Here is a 13,473-nt window from a genome sequence, read left to right as displayed (position 1 = left end):
ATTTGTAAGGAATATACTGGGACAATCCGGTACAAATGGCAGGCAGGTCTGGACAGGTCAAAGCCAAACCGACCACAATGGAGGCCTATACCTGTGGCGCAGACCGTAGGTCAATGCATCAGACTGGACACAAGGAAGCACAGAAAACCAACCTGCCAGCACAACAGAAAGGAAGCCAACAGCAGGTTCTGTCTGCCATTGCGGCCCTGCAGCTTGGAATCCAAAATCGACAACGTCATAATAGACATAGGTTTGCTTCGGCAGGAAGTACACGCCTTGGCCGATAGAACTGGGACAATCGAAGCGCAAGACAACCCAACAGCTATCCATACCGTGCAGTCCGTGGTCAAGGAACTAAAACAAAAAGGTGAGGGTCCTGGAAAATAGAGCAGAGGATACAAAGGGCAGGGCCAGAAAAAACAATGTGCATATTCTTGGCTTACCCGAGGGGGCAGAAGGCACAGCCCCTACGATGTTCATGAAAAACATGGTTTTGCATGAAGTGGGCCCTGGGGTCCTCGTGCAGCGTTTCACAGTGCAGCGAGCACCCTGATCCTTAAACAAGAAATCTCCACCTGGTTCACCCCGGTAACCCATCATTGATCTTCATCTGTCTTTCCAGTTCATGATTCCGGTAGAGTGTTCCCTAGGCATGGAGGGGATATACACAAAGCAGTTCCTAAATTAGGGATCTACGCAGACTACACGCTTCAGGTCCAGAGAAGCAGAGCTCAATTTCGACCAACGAAAGAAAGGCTCAGGAGTGCCGGACTGAAATATATGCCAATATATGCTTGTCTACCCTGCGAGACTGAAAGTGCTACAAAACGGCAGGTCCCTCTTTGATACTCCAGAGGACGCACATGCATGGACAGTCAGGATCAAAATGGCCCGAAGGAGGAATGATCCGACCAAGGACAGGTCATTGATGACAAAGATGCAGATTTGTTCAAATCGCACCCGCCAGAACCGGGTACAGGAAATGCACAGTTGCCCCTGAAATATGATAACACTAGTCAACATAGCTAACAGTAAATCCTTCTGACACAGGAGTGTGGACATGGGCAGAACCTTGTGTCACACCACTGAAGATATACTAGTTTAACTGTATCCAACGGCTGCATGTAACCTTGCACGGGTTGCTGTGTGCAAGTTTAACACGATGGGTGGATGTGCCCAAGCAGTCTGCACATTACTGGGTTGGAGTTGGGGTGTTTATGGGTTTGTTTTGCCTTATGTAACAAATGTCCAAGTTGCGCACAGGAGTCATTGATCGCTTTGATAAGACATGGTATCATCCCCACCAAATGGGAAGCGCGCTTGGGTTCTACAATTGGGAGTGTGGGACCATTGCCCAGACCTGCCTTCCCCATGGCACAAGACATCTCTGACCTCACATAATATGGCAAGCAGCTTAAGGGTGGTTTCATGGAATGTACAAGGCAACAGATTTATTTAGAGGAACATAGTGCTAACATATTTACGAAGTCACAAGATTGGGATTGTGATATTGCAAGAGGCGCACCCGACAATAGAACAGCAAAATATGTTAGCCAGGAAGTTGGGCGGCTTCACCTTGGGCTCTACATATTCAGCATATGCTAAAGGGGTCCTGATGTGGGTAGCACCGTTGGTGCCTTTTAGAGTGCTGAAAACCAAAATGGATGAGTGGAGAAGGGCACATGTGCACGGTTTCATAGAACACAGACATGCCTTAACACTACGCCCCTAACCACACCACCATTACCTTTTTCTATTCATTACTTTCTGACTGTCCCTATAGGGGTTGCATCTGGTTGTGGGGGGCAACTTTAATTGCACCCTCGACCCCACTCTGTACAGGTCTGATAATAAGTTCCAAAAATCCAGCCCGCCCAGGTGCTAAATGCACTTTTGGGGTCCTTGCAGTTGGCTGACATCTGGCGAATCATACATAGAGTGCCCAAGGTTACTCGCACTATTCGGCCCCACATGCAGTACACTCGATTAGACTATATGCTTACAGGAACAGAACACGCTGACAAATTCACTGAGGCAGTCTATAAGGCCCGGATCCTGGCTGATCACGCGTAAGACAGGGTACTGCTCGGCAAGAACGTAAATTGTAACATGGAAAAATTCTACTGTGGGGTAGGTTTGGAGGAGCAATGAGGACTAATTGGGAGGTACATCCAATTGAAAGAACGTTACCACAGGTAAGTAACTTATTCTTCAAATGGATTGCAACCTCCCATCTATTCCTCATCTTTTGATAGAGTGCCAAAACAGTGTTGGTGTGTTGGTTTTGGAGAAGGGAGTAAGACTTTTGGAGTTCCTTATTGATTTATGTGAACAGAATCCCAAATCCTCCTTCCCGATCTGAGGAAGAGTCCAAACAGTAATGCTTGGTAAAGGTATGAATGGAGGACCATGTGGCCGCCAAGCAAATATCCTGAATTGGGACATCTCTAAAGCAGAGTATGTAGCCATGCCCCTGGTCGAATGAGACCAGAGACCCTCAGGGGGATCCTCTAGAGCTATTTCATAACACTCAGACATCCACCTAAACAAGTTTTGTTTTGTCACTGCCATCCCAAACCTCTGGCCTGTATAACCAACTAAACGTTTACCATCCTGTCTCAACCTAGACATCCTGGAAATATAAATACTAAGTGCACATCTTGGGTCAAGCCTATGCAATCTCTTTCCAGGATGAGGAGGATAAAAAGACTGTAGAGTAATTTTCTGAGTTAAATGAAAATCAAACAATTTTTTGCAAAGATGTAGGTTTAACCTTAATAACCCTTAAAGAAAATTGTATAAGGAGGTTTGCAAGACAAAGCTTAAAGTTTGCTCACCCTATGGGTTGATGTTGCAACTAAAAGGATGGTTTTGAAGGTCAACAACCTTAAAGGACAGGAATGAATAGGTTCATAGGGAGTACACAAGAAATGTTAGAACTAGATTGAGGTCCCAAACTGGAACCTGAAAAGGGATTGAGGGAAAACATTTATCAATCCCTTCAGTAATGGTATCACTAGCAGCATTTTGAAGAAAGATACCTATTCAGAGGAGCGCTTGAGAATGGACAGCACCTGAAGCAATTGGAGCATGGATTTCCCAAACTTTCTCAACCTCCTGATCACTTGAGGAATGACAGGGACTGGAGGAAACGTGCATGTAAGTGGAAACTCAAAGTCCACTATCAACACGTCTCCTAGAGCTATCTTGGGGGGAAATTCTATAGAGCAAAATAGTTTGCACTTCCGTTTGACACTGGTCATGAACGGATCCACAAGGTGTTCCCCAAAGGGTGAAGACCTCTTGAAGGACTTCCAGAGCTAGTTCCAACTCGTGGGGGACTGCTCTGCCTGCTCGGAGCATCTGCTGGCATTTTCTCTCCAGCTAGTTCAACTGCAGATAGGGAGACTCCTTGAATTACCCAGAACCAGAGTTGCATTGCTTCTCACACAATGGATCTTCCCACAGAAGATCCTGTGTGACTGCTCAGAACCTCAAGGTCTGACATCCTGCCAGACAATTGGGGCCACCGAGTCCTGAGAGCCCATTGGAGAGATCTCATTCTCAGGTGAGCCTCCGGCACCAGGAAAATACAGGATGCCACGAGGTCGAGTAACCCCAAAAAGCCAAAAGGCGGGGAGACACCAAGCACTCTGGAATTTGGTGACCATCTGCAGAATGTTTTGAGCCCTCACCTCGGGTGTTGAGGCTGCACTCCCCATACCTGCCCCCCCGCCCCAAGGATGCATCCAGGAATGGCCCGATGAATTGGAGCCTTTGATATGGTATCATGTGGGACTTATTTAAATTGAGGGAGGGGTCCAGTCTGTGCATAGAATAGCAGGTTACGCTGAGATGTTCCAGGGCCTGTTGATTAGACCGAGCCCTGATCAGCCAATCGTCCAGGTAGCGGTAGATGTCAATAGGGCCCGCTCTTGAGATACGCTGCCACCACCGCCAACAATTTGGTGAATACCCCCGCAGCAGAAGTCAGCCCAAAAGGCAGAACTCAGAACCCAAAATTAAAATTGCCAACAGCGAACATCTGGTAATTTGTGCTTGTGATGGATAGGCACATGAAAGTAAGCAGCCTGAAGGTACAATTACACCATCCAATCCTGGAGCTGGAGGGCCTGAAGGATCTAAGAAATGGTAACCATCTAAAGCTTGTCCTTCCTGAGGAACTTAATGTCTCAAGTCCAAGATGAGTCTCAATCCTCCTTCCTTCTTGGGGACTAGGAAATAAGGAAAGTACCGACCCTTGTTCATCTCTGCTACAGGTACGGATTCTATAGCACCTCAAGCAAGGTCAAAATTTCCTGTACAAGGAGTGAAAATGGAATTTTGAAAGTTGTTCCCTGGTGGATGATCCCGTGGCCTTTTTAGAAAGGGAAGGCAGTAACCCTGGGCTACTGTTTCCAGTGCCCATGCATCTGAAGTAATATCCGCCATTCTTACAGATGCAGAGAGTGCCTCCCACTGGGGGTTTGCACTCTAAGGCCTCAGAGGTTTTGAGGCTGCTGATGCAGCAGCTGAGGGTAAAGCAGCCGTTGCCTGGGTGGTCTTGGCACCTGTCCCCTGTCCACCACGGCAGAATCTTCTCTGACCGCCAACTCACTAGTCCTCTTGCTCTTCCAGCAGAGGAAGAAAAAAAATGAAAAATTAACCCTCCAAGCTGTTCCACTGGGGCAAATTTGTGGTTGGCAGATTGCAGCACCAAGGGATTTGGCTGGTGCTTTGAGGTCTGTAGCTGCTCTAAGCTCTCGTCAGCCTTCCTGCCAAATAAGTGTGCCATATCAAAGGGCATGTTAAGCAGCCTGGATTACACATCTGAAGAAAATTAGTATTACTGTGCTAGCCATCATTACTCTGCTGATACTGTCTGCAGAGTTGAGATCAGTTTGAAGAGACTCACACATAGCTTCCTTCCCATCTTAAACAAAGTTTTTAAAAACGTCCCCTTCTTCCCCTTCAGGGACATGAACAGTCTCCATCGCTATACATTCCCATAGAGTAAACGAAAGCTTTGCTAGTGCACATGTGGCATTTGCAGATTTAAAGGCCGTACGCCGAGCAGAAAATACTTTCTTTGCCATGGCCTCATAGCGTTGGTCATCCCATTCTAATGGAATTGTCATGTAGGGAGTCTGTTCTGAAGTAGAAGTGGCAGCCTGTACCACAAGGCTTTCTGGAGTGGGATGTTTAGAAAGAAACTGGATCACTACTAGAGGTCCTGTATTTACTAGACAATCTTTTATTCACTGCCAGAATTAACTCTGATGTTTCCCAATTGGCACTGACCCGCCTTGAAGGCGACATGAAAAGGTAGAATATGGTACTCTTGAGGTCCCTTGTCCAAAATATCAACAGGTCAGCCTGCTCGTAAGGTGGCACAGGCTGCTCCATCCTAAATATTCAATGACTATTAACTGTCTATATGACCCATCTGCGTGTCCCGAGGAATCTGGCCTCCCAAATTCAAGCTCAGGGGATGCATCTATCCCACTTACAGTTTGCAGTGTCTCATACATGTCCTTCCTTGACTGATATCAGAGCCTCTGGAACCCCTGGTGTTCCAATCCAAAAGGCTGTTCATCCTCTGATGGTGCATGCTCTTCATATATTGGAGAATTATCTTTTCTTGGAAGTGGCGCTAAGGATTCCCTAGTTTTCACAACATCTTTCGACACCTTTGTCACTTTGGTCGATGACGGCGTTGAAGTTTTCGGCGCCAATGTCGAGGGCTTCGACAACACTGGCATTGAAGATTTTTCTGGCAAGGGCGTCCACTCCTTAGATGTCGATGTCAAGTTTTTGCCTTCGCAAGCATTGGCTCTCGACAACCTTCGGAGTGGAGGAGTTTTTTCATGGACACCCAGGCTCGATGGCACACAGGGTTTATCCTTTGCCCTTTCTTGGTCTGGTTTTCCCTGAACACGGGCATGTTGCCTACTCTACTGCTTAGAGGGGGGCCGGGGCTGCATTTGCGAAGCCTTGGAGCATTTTTGGATGGATTCTATCCTATTGAACCGGATAAGCCGATTTCATTGGGCAGGTTACCCATTCAGGGGAGGAACTCTAAGAAGGCGACCTGTGACGCCTTTTCTTCATTCGTTGTAAAGACTGAGTGGTGAGATCCACTCCTGGAATGAGCATGTTTTCTTCTTCTGATTAGGAGAGTCGACCCTCAACACGGAGGATTGCTTTTTCGACAGTTGCAGGGGATTTATGGGACCTACCTACAGCTAATTTGCCCTTTACGTTCTTTCAGGACTTCACTGTCAACGAAAGGCAGGATCCACACTCTGATGTCTTATGATCATATCCCAAACACCAGACACCCAATGGGGGCCCGTAATGGACATGTTTGCACTGCAGTTGTGGCATTTTTTAAATCCAGCTCTTGGAGTCAATGATGGAGACGAAGATGCCATTTTGCAAAATTCAATAGGTTTCTCGAAGGAACCGAAGTGCGCCGATCTTCCGAAGCAATAGCTCTTGCAGAAATACAGAACTGAACCAAACGGTCGCTGCGCGCCGCATATGCACCAGTGATGACGTCGACAGAGACGGAGGCCCTCAAGGGACATTGAGTCGATCGACGTGCAGCACCCCCTGCTGGAAAACATTTCTGAAGCAGCTAAAGCTGAATATGAATATATCTAAAGCGGAGTAATATGTGGGAGGACCCCATCCATTCGAAATGAATAGCTGGTTGGGAACTATTAGGCAAATTTAACTATGCCACGTACACTGAAAAGTTACATGAGCAGGGCGATAAGCCTAGCAGACTTGTGGCCTGGCTCTGTCGCAGCACAGATGAATGAGAAATGATTTGCTCCATTCTAGACGAACAGGGCATCGCTGAGCACACAGTGCAATCAATGACACCTTCAGGATATATTACCACAGTTTATACTTGAAAACAGCCCGAAAGCTTGACCTGGAAGAAGCCATCTCTGATTAAACTGTTGTGCCAAAGTGCAGAAGCAGCAGAAGAGTTTGACGCACCATAACAGCAGATGGACATTAGACACTGCGCTCTTGCAGCCGGCTATTAGACATTAGAAAAATTGTGGATACATGGTTCGCAAATCCGATGGGCCATGTATCTTATTGCTTGGTATGCAGTTGTGGCATAGTGCCTGCAGGATATTAGTGATAACTGATCCCACCCCACCCCCCCACAGAGTCCTGTGACTGCAACACTAGCCAGTGATTTACATAGAGTATTGTGGATTCGTAGACATTGGGAAAACAGCAGTCATCGCGATTGGTGATCTATTACAGAGGGAAAATTATGGATTTTAACTCGCTGAGCACTACAGCATTCATAATGTATAATTTTTGATGCATGTCACTTTGGCACACGCTGTGGTGCAAAGGTGGCCCAAACTGAGGGAAGGACTAGAAGGGGACAGGGTTAGAAACAAAGGACATGACAGAAGGAGGACAGTGTCTAGAATGTACAAACTGCTCCTGGTCACCTCAGGTTCCTCTGACTTGGGCACTCAAGCTAAATGGGAAGACCATGGGAGACCCTTTTCAGACACAGAATTCGCAAAAGCACTGTTGTACTCCAAAAAATTATCTAGAAATGCGAGACAAACCTATACAGCTAGTAACCCACTGAGTATCTTACACCCCACAAGTTTTCCCAGTTCAAAGGCGCAGACAGGCAGTATTGCCCTAGATGTTGGAAGGAAAGTGCAGGGATGTTGGACATGTTTTGGTCCAGTCAGTACTGGGGGTGAAATTTCAAACAGGGCAACACAAGGTGGGTTAACCCTTGATGTGGGATCCCCGGTGGCATGCTTGTTGAGGTATCCCCATGCAGACAGTGGGCAACGCATATGGCCAAGAAAGACATTCTTTACGTGTTAGCAAAGCGTAGAATTGCAGTGTAAAGCAAGGCGGAAGCTGGTCTTAATGTGGAAGGACTTACAAAGGTGGTCCCTGGCAGAAACTGTGGTCTGTTATAGGGCAGTCTACTGGGGCCTTCAAGAAGCAAGCATGGATTAGACATTGCGGAATGAGCTTACCCAAATGTTGTTTACACTCAGTCAGAATAGACGCAGAGAGCAAGCAGCCTTCAATCTAGGTTACGGCTAAGGGACTATGGTGTGGGCAGATAATTTACCCGTGGAAACGGAAATTGGACAAGACTTTAAGGCAACGGTTGTAGTTGGAGGGTGGGGGGTGAAGGTGGTAGAATGGGAAGTTTGGTTTAGTTCAAATTTGCCATGCATGATGTCAAAGTTCACTAATACTTTAATAGTGATAGCTAATAAAAACATTCGAAAAAACTGGAGTCTTCATACCCCTACCCACCTTTGGGGTGGGTAAATTAATGGGGTAACTCAACCCACTTCATTTCTGCTCAGTGTCTCATGAATTTACCAGCCTAACAGAGTGCCCAGTTAACCTGATGCTGGACCCTTGGGAGAAGTACCACCACAGCACTATTCCTTTCCTAGATCTTTACACCATTTGGCCAAAGGAGCGAGAAAAGTTAAACCTTTTTGGTTTATAGGTCACCCAAACTTCCTGTGGTCGTTTGTGCCAGGCCTCACAAACATCTGGAGAAATAGAACACTGGTCGGGGGTGTTAAAAACCACAGGGTTAACAGGAATCCATGCTTTTACTTTAGTGAACAGTGAATTGGCACCACCTAGCAAACATGCACTCACTTTAGTGCAAATGATTCTTAAAGCAGAAACAAAAAAAGTAGATTAAGTAGAAGCAGAATTATCAAAAATGAATATAAAACATGCATTACCTTTTGGAACACTGTGGTGTTACTCCAATTGTATTTGATTTTGTAACTTTCTTGCCGGTTTTCAAAGCTGGTGTTTTATAAGCAGACCTAGCATAGAACCAAGAAAGTCAGTGTCAATGGACAATCTGTGCGAACGGTGCCAAAACCAATAGGTCTAAATGCATTTAATGACGCGGATATCCACAGGTACCAGACCACACTCGTGCAGCCACCATAAGCAGAGTGCAGCCTCAGTGCGGTGCTGCCATATGATGGGTGAATTATAAGATGTCCTGGTGCGGCTAAAAATGCTCACCTGCAGCCAGCCGGTACACAGGACCAGCCTTGTGTGCTATGTAGGTATACAAAAACACCTAGCGCTTAAGAATAGGCCAGTGTGGTCCTCATTGCATTCCTATCGTTAGGGCAACGTGTTAACAGAGCGGTACTAGCAGAAATATGTACACGTTATAAACCACTTCTAGGACTAGACAGGCTTGTTGCCTCTAGGTCCTTTGTTTTCCCTCTTCAGAGGGTTCGTTGTTAAAACAAGATCAGAACAAGTTCCGTTACGACAGGACAACTGCTCAATTTGGTGATTAAACCGACAGAAATTCCAGGCAGCAGTGCTCACCCCGTCACATACGGAAGAGACATAATCTAATGTATACTGTCTTTATACAGCATCCATAGACTTGTGTCTGACCTTTAACTCTTTTTTAGGTATATGTGTATACTTGTTGATTAGGGAGAGTTTTCGCGCTATCCCTTTTAGATAGGCGGCACACCAACGGGCTCCTAGGGAGAGACACTTGCGAATAGGGGCGGGGTGTTCCGAGTAGGGACAGCCTGTATGTGTTTAAGAAAACGAGAGGGTTGCCTTTTCTCTCCTGTGTAAATATTTCTCCTAGTACTGTTCTATGATTGTGTAGCCATCAAACTCAGGGGCAGCTAATGTGCAAAATTCAGCCTTGAAGGCAGGACAGGCCACATTTTGAGGGAGTATTGTGTTCCCTATTTTTCCAAAAGTTCAGTAAAATAATTTTTCTCCCCATTCACAAAAAGGGGGCATTCCAGGATAGTAAAAATATATTTTTATTCTAAAAAAGATAAGTTTATAATCTTTGTACCCAATATCACATGCATTTTACCTTAAGGCTGCAATTCAGCTCAAGCAGTGATCGAGATCCTCCCTGCGACACTGCTCTGCTGGTGCTACTCACACCATGAGTAGAGCAATGAGGGTGGATAGGAGGACCAAGCTACGTGTGGTTTGGTGGGTATCAGCTCTCCATTTTATTTTGCCCCATTTCAGAAAGTAAAATTGGCCAGTGCAGTGTCCATGCAGTGCAGCACAGCCTCACCGGATCATACACCTACAGCATGGCAAGTCATGACACATTCCACAATGCTTGCTCTTCACACGTACACAAGCAATACAGAACTATACGCGTTACAATTTGTCCTGCAATACAACCTGTAAACATGCCAGACACATGCATACCCCCACATTTTACCGATCCAAAGGATTCCATGCCTGACTGACCACCACCACTGGCTTTCACTCCGTCTCCCTACGTACAGGTTCACATAGAATGCCCCAAATCACACAAGGCAGAGTGGAAATATCCTAGCATGTACTTGACTGCATACAGATACACTACTTCGCCCAAAAGGCTCTGCGCGCCTCAATGCCTCCTTTGATGCGTGTAATGAGTCTACCAAAACATGACAAATGCATAAATCGTCCAGCAAGATGCCTCAAATAACTGGGGTATATGCCACCAGATGCTCGCCGCTTCAGTCCATTGATAGAGAATACCTTACCCGCGCCACTTCAAACAGGGATACAGGTGCATTTGTCCACTCGGTTTATAAGTAGGCCGACATCCGAACACTTTATTTCACCAAATACTGTGAAAAGACCCTACAAAGTACATGCCCCTCCAGGAGACTACAGCTCACAGAACACATTTTTCATTACAAATTACAGGTGCTGCCATGAGGCTACCCAGTCTATGGCCAGATACTATGGCCAACAGGGCTACAAGTCCCAGAAAGTGTGGTCTATATTGGATCAGACTGGCATAATGGGTTAGAATGCACTACCTCAATTAATGGCAGATGCCTTATGTTGAGTTGTAACATGCATCAATATCGATTATAAATATGGACGTAATATGACGGGGCGCAATGAAGCACAGACTATAGCTTGACATGTAAACTATCAGGTGCAAACTGGCGCAAAGGCGGGTGCTCCGCCTACCTTAACATGTTGGTTGCAACCCACTTTACAACAGTAGAAAGGGGACAGGGTCCCATACAGGAACAGATGGTAGTGTTCCCATGCCCATACCACTGCAAGGCTCTTTTTCCAGTTGCGAGTACGCACATTCACTTGTGGAGAGGCTGCAGCTTGCAAATGCTACAATGAGTCTTGGCAAGTTGGGTGGCACTCCTGTTTTTTTTTTGGAGCTAGGATTGCTCCCAGGCCTACAGGTCTGGCATCGACTCACTTCTGTGTTAAGTTCCGGGTCATAATACGTCATGCATGAGGCGGATGCAATTCATTTTTTGATTCCTTGAAAAGCCTCATCACACTCGCTGGACCAGGAGAATTCTTGTCCCTTTCTTGCGAGAAGTCAGAAGGGCGTGCTGACTGAGGCGGAGTCCTGAATATTTCTGGTGCAGTAGCTTGCCATCCCTAGAAAAGATATTACATCGGACATTGATGTAGGTGTGGGGGCTTCCACTAGTGCTTGCACCTTGTCTGGGTCTGGTTGTAATCTGTTGTCTGAGACTATGTGCCCGAAAAACTTGTAAATTTGCTGATCTCATTCTTGACAGCATCTAGTGTCAAATTGACCTCTTCTAGCGCCATGCAGACTCTCCTCAGTGGGTCATATGCCTCTTGTGTGGCCCCAAATATTAAAATGTCATTGCTATAATTTAAACAGATATGCTTGATGACTTTAAATTCATTTTGGAACATCTCTGAGGCTGACACCCCAAAGCCGAGGCGCTTGTATCTGAAAAGCCCCAGGTGTGTGGAGAAGGTGGTTATGTATCTGGATGATGGATGAAGCTCTAGCTGATGGTATCCTTTGTTTAAGTCAAGTTTCAAGTATACTTTCACCCCGTGCAGCAAGTGCATCATGTAAGTTATTTGGGGTGCCAAGTGTCGTTCTATGCCCACGTTGGGGGCTCTCATATCTACACAAATGCGGATGCTGGTGTTCTTTGGCACAGGTACTATGGGGGACACCCAAAGTGTCAATCCCTCTGCTGGCTTGATAAGGCCTTGGTCTAATAAGGACTGAATCTAGTCTTCCACATGCCTTTGGATGTTGAGGGGAATGCCTCTGTAGTGTTGAGCAATCGGTTGCACCTGGGTGTTTGTGTAGTTTTATTTGCTTTCCTTAAGTTTCCCAGAGGCCTTTGAACAATGAAGGGAACATTTTCTTCATCATTTCCTTCGGGCTGGTGTGTATGCAGACATGATCTGGTACAGGACTTATTAGTCCCATTTGAATAGCTCAGCAAAAACTGAGGATGCTTCGCCCTGGCACTTCTCTTATCACAGATTTTGACTTTTAGGCTCTTGTCTTTGTATTGGCATGTGGCTGTGAACATTCCCATGCAGTTGAGGTTGGTTTGTGCCGTATGGTTATACGACAGTGTGCCTTGCGCAGCTCTTCTTGGCGAGAGACTTACGTTTCTTGATTTATGATATTTACTGTGCCCCGATGTCTATAAAGAATTCACAGCTCTGTCTATCTGCAGTAGCAGGGTTGGGCTGTATTTGGTGGCTGCGCTGTTCCCTATTACATGTACATATCCTCTCTTGCAGACTGCGCTCGATGAAGAGGCCTTTGACTCAAGTCCGTCACGGGGATGCGTCCAGGTATCTAATCTTCTGTCTTGGTGCTTGCGTCTGTATTTCTCAGTCTTCCTTACTGTCGGCACGCCACCAGTCTTTGCGCACTGATTCACGTGTTCTGCTGTGAGAGCTGTCTCTGCTGGTTGTGGGAGATTGCCATGTGTTCAGTCGAGGACTTTCCCGCCTCCTGGTGTGTCTGCTCTATTCAGTCGTAAGAATTTAATGTTCTTGCATACTGATGAGAAATGGTTTTCACCTCCAAACTTGTTGCAATGGTGTCCTACTGCCGGGCATGGGCCCGGCATGTGGAAAAGTATATCTGTATCTGTAACACTTTTGGTCTAAGCTGCATTCAGTCGTGTGTATGGGGCATAGAGTCGGTGGTGATGCAGATTGGGTAATTTTAAAATTTGATTAGTGATTCAGTTTGTAGAGCTAAGGCAGTGTCCCGTCTCGCAAGTTGGAGGATTTCGTCCAGAGTTCTACTTTTTTGTAGCAGCTTTTTTGAAGAATTCAGGTGATTCGCACCCTGCAATGGCCTGTGAATTTAGAGCCTCTTCTGTGGAGTAGCATTAGAAATCACAGTACTTGGCCCTTTTCCACAACCTCATCACAAAATTGTCCATGTTTTCTCCCTTTTCTTGCATTGACGTGTGGAACACGTTCATAGTCCATGTTTTTCCAGTGGTGCAAAATAATTATTTAGTGAATCAATTTTGCCTTGGAAGGTATCTCTGGTTTTTTCCAGGCATCTCAAATACAATGTCCATCACCACCGGTCCCAATACCCCTCTGTTATGGCGTTCCTATCCAACGCCTGTTGCATCAATATAT

The 13,473-nt window shown here is 46.1% G+C and overlaps 1 protein-coding gene across 2 annotated transcripts in view; it reads right to left on the bottom strand.

Moving 5' to 3' along the window:
* LOC138454753 (borealin-2-like) overlaps positions 1-13,473 on the bottom strand; it is a 168,039-nt gene that overhangs the window by 13,789 nt on the left and 140,777 nt on the right. For both annotated transcript variants that reach the window (XM_069607064.1, XM_069607065.1), the window contains exon 7: positions 8,781-8,867. In XM_069607064.1, coding sequence (XP_069463165.1) covers positions 8,781-8,867 — 87 coding nt within the window. The remainder of the gene's footprint in view (positions 1-8,780; positions 8,868-13,473) is intronic.

The sequence above is a fragment of the Ambystoma mexicanum genome, chromosome 1p (assembly GCF_040938575.1).
Source record: "Ambystoma mexicanum isolate Mex_15411 chromosome 1p, UKY_AmexF1_1, whole genome shotgun sequence".
NCBI classification, from domain to species: Eukaryota; Metazoa; Chordata; class Amphibia; order Caudata; family Ambystomatidae; genus Ambystoma; species Ambystoma mexicanum.
Note: the sequence above shows the minus strand (reverse complement) of the source record. Positions and strands in the feature narration are given on the sequence as shown.